The 8873-nt window shown below is 43.6% G+C and overlaps 1 protein-coding gene across 1 annotated transcript in view; it reads left to right on the forward strand.

The window, feature by feature from the left end:
- Abcb10 (ATP-binding cassette, sub-family B (MDR/TAP), member 10) overlaps positions 1-1040 on the forward strand; it is a gene marked incomplete at its 5' end in the record, with an annotated part of 40972 nt that extends 39932 nt beyond the window's left edge. The window contains 1 exon segment of the mRNA XM_005405023.2: positions 665-1040. Within this exon segment, the coding sequence (XP_005405080.2) occupies positions 665-896 (232 nt within the window).
- Positions 1041-8873: the final 7833 nt, after the last annotated feature.

Here is an 8873-nt window from a genome sequence, read left to right on the forward strand (position 1 = left end):
TTAGATAAAGTGACCATGTTAGGATGTCCTAGTTCTTAATAATGTGTATAATTGTGTTAATCTAAATGCTCCCTTCAGGAGAACTTTTTTTTTTTTTTTTTTTTTCAGGAGAACTTTTTTGTTGGTGTTGGTGGGGTTTTTTTTTGAGACGGAGTCTCACTATGTAGTTCAGGCTGGCCTTGAAGTCACTATGTAGGCTAGCCAGGCTGGCCTTGAACTCACAGCAGTCCTCCCGCCTCAGCCTCAGCCTCAACCCCACCCCACCTCCCTAACTCCCCAGCGCTGGGATCACAGGTGTGCAGTGCCACCACCCCCAGCTAGGAAAACATTTCTATTCTTTCAAAGTGATGGAACACACAGTGCTTTTCCCCAGCACTGCACAGTGATGGTGCCTGGATCAGCAGGGGCAGTGGAGAGCACAGGCAGGCCTAGATCTGGTTCCAGCACCTTTGAGATAGACCTGGATCCCTCTGGTCAGCCTGGGTGCTGAGGCCACAGTGTTTGTGCACACCACCTCCTTGTAGCACCCTCAGCCCCAGCAGGGCGATTCTTATCAAAGTGGAGGCTATTGCTAGTGCAGGGCCCCTGACAGTAGACCAGGAGGTACATGAGCAACTGCACATGTGGCACTCATGTCTTTGCTTCCTCCATGTGGCCCATGTAGTGCACTGGATGCCGAGAATGAGCACCTGGTGCAGGAGGCCCTCGATCGACTGATGGAGGGCAGAACAGTGCTCATCATCGCCCACCGCCTGTCCACCATCAAGAATGCCCACCTTGTGGCTGTGCTTGACCAGGGAAGAATTCTTGAACATGGGAAACATGAGGAGCTGCTTTCAAAGCCAGATGGGGTGTACAGAAAACTAATGAACAAGCAGAGTTTTATTTCAGCATAAAGAACAGTCACTGAGAGAAACTTGAAAGCAAAGCAGCATTGAAGAAAACAATTTTAAGAGACTATGAAATCTGTAAATGATACTTCAAGTTATTTGAAATATGCCTATTTTTTCAAAGTCTATAAAATATTGCCTCAAAATGTATTTGTTCTCAAGACCTTTTTATTCAGATTTTTAATAATTACACATTTTAAAATATCTATAGCACTGAATTTATTTTCAGCTATTGTACTTACTTTTATCTTGCTTTTTTTGTTGTTGTTTTTTTTTTTGTCTTTTTGAGACAGGGTCTCTCTATGCAGTTCAGGCTGGCTTCAAACTCACTTTGTAGCCCAGGCTGGACTCCAGTTCACAAGGATCCTCCTGCCTCAGCCTCCTGAGTGCTGGGATTATAGGCGTGTGCCACCACGCCCAGCTGCAATGTTTTAATTTATATGGCATGTCACCTCATTATCTTTTGCCTGCTGTTTCATAGTTAAGCTGTTGTCAAATGACAGCTTTTAAAAGGGAATTGTATAATCCCAGCACTTGGGAGACTGAGGCAGGAGGATCGTGGTGAGTTCAAGGCCAGCCTGGGCTACAAAGTGAGCTCAAGGCCAGCCTCAACTACATACTGAGACCCTGTCTCGAAGAAAAAAATCAAAAAAAAAAAAAAAAAAAAAAGGGAATTGTAAAGTAAATTCCTAATTACTTTAGGCTAGTTTATCAATTACTGTGACCCATGTACTTTTGGTCTAATTTTACCAGATAGAATAGCAGAAAAATGAAAATCTAACCCTTTCTTGTATCCTCATGTTCTCACAGAGCGAATTTGAGTAAAAACAGAAATAATTCATGTCAGGTGAAGAGAAGGGAACATTTATATTGCCCTTTTCCTGTGACTTCAGAGGTTAAGAGTTCAGGCATTTTTGTTTGCATGGGGGGTGACTACGTTTGAATGTGTGCAGTTTTCAACATTTTGGCACATGGAAGCCTGATGAATTTTTAAAAGAGAAGAAGCCCCATTTTTTCCACCGAAAACTGCTGTTTTCTTTTTCCTTTTGAGACAGGGTCTTGCTCTATAGTCCAGGCTTTGAATCACTGTGTAGCTTAGGCTGGCCTTGAACTCCTGGCAATCCTCTTATTTAAACCTCCTAAGTGCTGGGATTACAGATGTGCACCACTGTGCTCAGCGTTCATTCACATACTTGTGTCTGTACTTTTGGAAAGCAAGTCATAAATTACCAGGTATTATCAAGAAAGAGGGCTAAAACTGGATAGGTAGTGCATGTCTATAATCCCAGCTACTCAGGAGACTAAAACGGGACGATCGCAAATTTGAGGCCAGCCTGGGAAACTTAATGAGACCCTATCTCATAAACTAAAAAGGCTGGTAGAACACTTACCTAGCTTGCACAAAGGCCTGGGTTCAATCTCCAGCACCCCCCCCCCCACAAAATTACATTAGAATTTTTTGAAGCATATATATTGAAAATTGTCTTATTAAAGACTTGTAATTCCATTGGGGATATAGCTCAGTGGTATAAACACCTGCCTGGCAAGTGCAAGCTCCTGAGTTCAATTCTCAGTACCGCCCCCCCCACACACAAAGAAGTACATTATAAAGACTTGTAATTTCTTCACATGTAAATTTTAGCTTTTATAATACTTTTTAAAAACTTTATTAACAAAGCTAAAGTCTGAATAATATAACTAATTCTCAGCTTTCTAGGGGAGAGGGGGTCTAGCTATGTAGTCCAGGCTGGTTTTTTAACTCACTGTAGCCCAGGCTGGCCTCAAACTTGCTGTGGTCTTTCTGCCTCTGCCTGCCAAGTGCTGGGATTACAGGCAAGCACTACCACACCTGGCGAATTTTCAGCTTTAAGACATTTGGAAAACATTTAGAAGTCCTTACTACTACACAGAATAATGAAGAACCTTGAAAATGTACCACTCTTCCTGAAAGACATTGGTAGACTTTTTTCTTATGTTTATGATTATAGTTTTTTTGTTTGTATTTTTGAGACAAAGTCTATGTTGATTATTGTTTTATTTACCTAAATATCTCATAATTTCTAAAGTGATGCTGGTAACCATTGAATTTGCCATATTTAGTATCAGTGTGGTATTGTCTCAAGAAAAAATGCTTTCCTAACATTGATGATGCCAGAACCTGAGGAGCAGTTATCTTGGTACAGTTAAAGGGGAGTCTTCCCACACCCTAAGTGTGTCCGTTGGTCCCTGATTGTACTGGAGGAAGAAACTACTGTGTCATGAGGAATGTGGAGTGTAGTAATTCATCCTACATAAGGGAACTTACAGGTAAATGAAGTGCATTCAGTGAATGAGTGAATGTGGTATTGTTTGAATTAGTAAACAGTACATTTATGCCAACCACTTTAACATGCTTTACATGTGTTCTTTACATAGTTTGTTATTATAGTGCGGTTCTCAGAAGGCAAACAAAGCACAATACAAAGTCAGATATGAAGGAAATCTCTTTGTTCCACAAAAGTATTTATAAAATGGAATTTAATCACTATATTGTTTTTTAATATGTGTCTTTAACAATTTATATCATAGATTAAAATTTATAGTGAACTTTATGTCTGGTGCTTCTTGTAAAACTTTGTACTATGTTCAGGTTCTAATTAGAATTTGCTATGGGGATTTAGAAATAAAGAAGAATCTAATAGGACAAATACAGAAGAGTGAGTAGTAATTATAAGTCCCATTCCCATTCTACTTGTCAAAGATTGGATTGTTTTGTTTTGTTTTGTTTGTCTTTTTGAGACAGGGTCTCGATATGCAGTTCAGGCTGGCCTTGAACTCACTTTGTAGCCCAGGGTGGTCTCAAACTCACAACAATCCCCCTGCCTCAGCTTCCCGCGTGCTGGGATTACAGGGGTGCACCACCACGCCTGGCTGAAGATTGGATTGTTAATGTCCTGTTTCTTTGCCACTATTTACATTTTGTGTGGTTGCCTTTGTTCAGTAAATAAGCATCACCTGCCCCCACCATGGACCAGGAACCGTGTGGTGGAGTTGACCGCGGAGGAGGAAGGCAGTGGAGTTGACCGCGGAGGAGGAAGGCAGTGTCTGTCCCTGTCCTTGGGGCTTTTAATTTAAAAGGAAGGAAAACAAAATTAGTAACAAGATAATAGCCAAATGCACCATGTTTTAGCCCCATGTTTAAGTGTCCAAAGCATTTAAATGTTGCTACATTTGAGGCTTTGGTAGTCCTGTAAATTAGACAAATATGCATCGTCCTATTTCATGGGCCAGGAAAGAAAGAAGCAAATTAATTCAGTTAAGTAAATTAATTCAGCATTGATGGTATATATAGTTTAAAGAGTGGTGAAAGAAGTTATTGGAGAGAAGCTGGGCCAGATTCTGTCGAGCTTCAGTGCTATGCTGAATCTCTTACATTGTATCCTGTATGCTTGGAGAGTCACTGAAACATATGTGTGTTCCTGTAGACACGTTAGAAAATAGGAAAAAAAGGAATTCCAAGTTACCTGAAGTCTAACACATGGAGATGAGGTTTCATATTGTGGAGATTGGGATTATGCTGTACATTCTCCCAGGCTTGTCTCTGTGCTGGATCTGTCCTGGCCTTGGCCCAAATAGGGCCTCAGGAAATATTAGGCCACTGAGGTCAAACCCTTGTAGATACACTTTTACAAAGTAGAGGTCCATTTTATTCCATAAAAAGAGCAAAGCTGATAAACATAAGACAGGGATACAAAACAGCATATAAAGTACGAAAACTACATGAAGTTATTGCAGGGGTCAATAAGCTGACCTGAGGCCTCTTTTTGTATGGTAATAAATGGTTTTTACAGTTTTCAGTGGTTGAAAACCCAAAGATATTTCACAATACATTAAAAATACGTGAAATTCAAATCTTAGTGTAGACTTTTATTGGAGCACAGCCACGTTCACTGATACAGGAATCGTCTGGCTCTTTTTGCCCTTCAGCTACAAGGGGGAGTGGTATGACAGAATGGCAAGCTGTTTTTTTGAGGCAAGCTAACACTTTTTTTTGGGGGGGTGGTCTCACTGTGCAGTTCAGGCTGGCCTTGAGTTCACTATGTAGCCCAGGCTGGCCTCAAATGCACAGTGATCCTCTTGCCTCAGTCTACCAAGTGCTGGAATTATAGACGTGCACCACCATGCCTGGCCAAGCTAACACATTTGATGGGTAGTTTGTTGAACTCAGAGCTAAGGGGGAAAAAATATATGTTCTAAATTACTTAAAGAAATTTTAAGAGGCACAGGGAGGTTTATGAGGCAGAGATTCTTATTTTTTTGAGCTGGGTGTGGTGGCACACACCTGTAATCCCAGCACCGGGGAGGCTGAGGCAGGAGGATTGATGCAAGTTTGAGGACAGCCTGGGCTACAAAGTGAGCTCAAGGCCAGCTTGAACTGCATACTGAGACCCTGTCTCAAGAAAAAAAAAAAAAAAAAAAAAAAAAAAAAATTTAGGGCCAGGGATGTAGTTCAGCGGCATAAGCGCTTGCCTGGAAAGCCTGAGGTCATGAGTTTGATTCACAGTATCAAAAAAAAATTGAAATTTTTTTTGAGACAAGGTCCTGCTATGTCATCCAGGCTGGCCTCAAACTCATGGCAATCTTCCTACCTCAGCCCCCTGCGTGCTGGGATTACAGGTGTGTGCCCTCATGCCTAGCGAGGCAGAGATTTTAGGATGCACTCAAGAGAAAGTGGGCACTCAAGAAATGAGATGCATTATTTCCTGGAACAGGGAACATTTGTGCTTCTCTTGAAGGAGTGAAAGCTCCAGAAGGCAGTCCACTCCCTCACTTATTGTACAGGTATGGGCACGATGTTTTGCTCTTTACCTTTTTTTTTTTGTACTGGGAATTGAACTCTGGACCCTGCGTTTGCTAGGCAGGTGCTTGTGCCGCTGAACTGTATCCCCGGCCCTCGTTATTTTCTCAAGCCAATTTATGGGCTTTAAGTATTTGTGAGGAATTTTGGATGTGATGGGTCCCATGGGAAAATAGCCTAAGTCTAACCAAAGGAATGTAGATATGGATACTTGAAGGACCTTTACAGTCATCTCAAGTCATTGCAATCAGAAGATTAGATGGGTACCTGGGAAACATCAAGTGTGGATAGTTTCATGGCAGGCTCTTTGTCTTCTCCTTCCCTTCCATTACACTGTCTTGATCACCATGCTGCCAAGCCTGGGATCCTAACAGTGTGTCTTAGTTACTTTCTCATTGCTGGGACAAAATACCTGACACAAGGAGGAAAAATTTACTTTAGCTCACATATAGAGGTTCCAGTCCGCAGTGGTCTGTCTCCAAGGCAGGGCAGCGTGGCAGAAGGGCGCAGCATGGCAGAAGGGCACAGCAGGGGAGAAACAGTTCATGGCAAGGCAGGCAGAAGGCAGTAGCCTTCCTTCTGCTTTTCCCTTTTATTCCATCCAGGTTACAAGGCTATTGGTTGGTGCTGTACCAGGGTGGGTCTTCTCTTATCAGTAAATCCACTACCCACACCCAGAACTATGCTAAACCAATCAGTGGACTAATCCATTATCGCACATCCATGATCCAGTTACTCCTAAAAGCCTCACCTATGCGTGCATGAGGCTTTGGGAGGACCTCTAGATAAAATACATAACACAATCCTGCCACACCTGCAGGACACAATTCTGGAGCTTCCTATTGCCACTGTAGTGTTTAGTGCCATGTAAGTCAAGTGTTCGGTTTTAACTATAAGGATGGTGCCTTGGGAAGATGTACAGAGGGAAGGCATATTGCCAAGAGGAGCCCAACCTGGGTATCTCACACTGGTACAAGTCTAAATGGGTGTGGGGACCTTGTACCCCGGATGGGAACGGCGGTGGGTATGAGTAAAATAAAGACAAGAGACAAGAGCTGGGTCAGGTGAAGGCGACCCCTTATGTGATTGGCAAGAGGACCTAACTTCAACAGTAGAAGCATTTATTTTATACTCTTGCAAAGTTCGTATCATGAGAGGTAATGTTGCCTAGCGACTAACGACTATAATTGTCCAGGCAGTTTGTCTTTCTCAAGATTGAGGTATCTTAACTGCTTAGGCACTCTGGCTCTGTCCTGCCCTCACACATATGGCTAATTTCCAGCTCCAGTGGCTGCCAACAAATGATGAGGTAAAACTTTAACAAAATTTAAATGGGCCTTTACTACATGTGGGGAAAAGAAGTATCTTCTCCCATCTTAGGTTCACAGGCAAGTCCCTCTAACAAAAGAGATTGTGTCGGTTTGGGGCTTATTTTGCAAGGGGAACAATATAATACAGGACACATACTTTATATGATTATTTATGATAGCCACCCAAAGAACAGTATACAAAAGAGTGCAGGAAATCTGTCCACACAGTAAGACCAAGGAATCCAGCTGAGGGCCTGGATCCCACAACAATGTCCTGCATGAGTTGAGCTGAATACCCAGAGCTCATAACAATGCCTCCCACGAGTCCAACTGGAGGCCCAGAGCCCATGACAACATCTCATGCAGGCCTATTTCACGGATCTGCTGGGAAGGCCCAAAGGTCAGTGGTGGAATCTACAAAGTCTTTGCCAGCAGGATGAAGGACCTGTGCTAGCAGGCTGAGGGATCTGCACTGGAGCCAGGAAGTGATGCTCAGAAGAACCAGAGCTCCCCCAAAAGGTACCACAGCCATCGTCGGCAGCAGTGAGGTCCCGAGCCAATGCAGTAAGCTTTTCCTGGAGGCCCGCAGTGCACCATCTTATGACCCGGTCTGTGGATGCCAACCTCCTTCTAAAGCCACCCCTTCATTGCTCAATGGGCTCATGAACAGAGTGGCCATGGTGGCAGGGATGGAGCTTATGCATGGGCTCAGCAACATGGACTCCCAGTCACCAAGGCTGATCTGGCTACAGCCACTGCTGAATGCCAACTATGCCAGCAGCAGAGACCAACACTGAGTCCCCAGTATGGCACCATTCCCCATAGTGATCAACCTGTGACCTGGTGGCAGGTTGATTATATTGGACCACTTCCATCACGGAAGGGACTACGCTTTGTCCTCACTGGTATAGATACGTATTCTGGATATGGATTTGCCTTTGCTGCACATAATGCTTCTGCCAAAACTACCATCCGTGGACTCACAGAATGCCTTGTCCACTGTCATGGGATTCCACATAGCATTGCCTCTGACCAAGGAACACATTTTACAGCCAAAGAAGTGAGGAAATGGGCCCCTGCTCATGGAATTCATTGGTCTTACCATGTTCCTCACCACCCAGAAGCAGCTGGACTGATAGAAAGGTGGAATGGTCTTTTGCAGACACAATTACAGTGCCAGCTAGGTGGCAATAGCTTGCAGGGCTGGGGTAAGGTGCTTCAAAAGGCTGTATATGCTTTGAATCAGCATCCACTATATGGCACTGTGTCCCCCATTGCCAGGATTCATGGGTCCAGGAATCAAGGGGTGGAAGTAGGAATGGTACCATTCACCATTACCCCTAGTGATCCACTAGCAAAATTTTTGCTTCCTGTCCCCGCGACCTTATGTTCTGCTGGCTTAGAAGTCTTAGTTCCAGAAGGGGGAAGGCTTGCACTAGGAAGCACAACAATGATACCATTGAACTGGAAGCTAAGATTTCCCCTTGGTCATTTTGGTCTCCTCATGCCTCTGAGGAAACAAGTTAAAAAGGAGATCACAGTGTTGTCAAGGGTGATTGACCCAGACTATCAGGGGGAAATTGGACTACTACTCCACAATGGAGAAAAAGAAGAATACACATGGAATGCAGAAGATCCCTTAGGGCGCCTCTTAATATTACCTTGCCCTATTATTAAAGTCAATGGAAAACTACAACAACCTAATACAGGCACAATGACAAATGGTCCAGAACCTTCAGGAATGAAGGTATGGGTCACTCCACCAGGAAAAGAACCAAGACCTGCTGAGGTGCTTGCTGAAGGTCATGGGAATACGGAATTGGTACCAGGAGTGGG

The sequence above is a fragment of the Chinchilla lanigera genome, unplaced genomic scaffold (genome assembly GCF_000276665.1).
Source record: "Chinchilla lanigera isolate Chin_1 unplaced genomic scaffold, ChiLan1.0 scaffold00091, whole genome shotgun sequence".
In the NCBI taxonomy this organism is placed as follows: domain Eukaryota; kingdom Metazoa; phylum Chordata; class Mammalia; order Rodentia; family Chinchillidae; genus Chinchilla; species Chinchilla lanigera.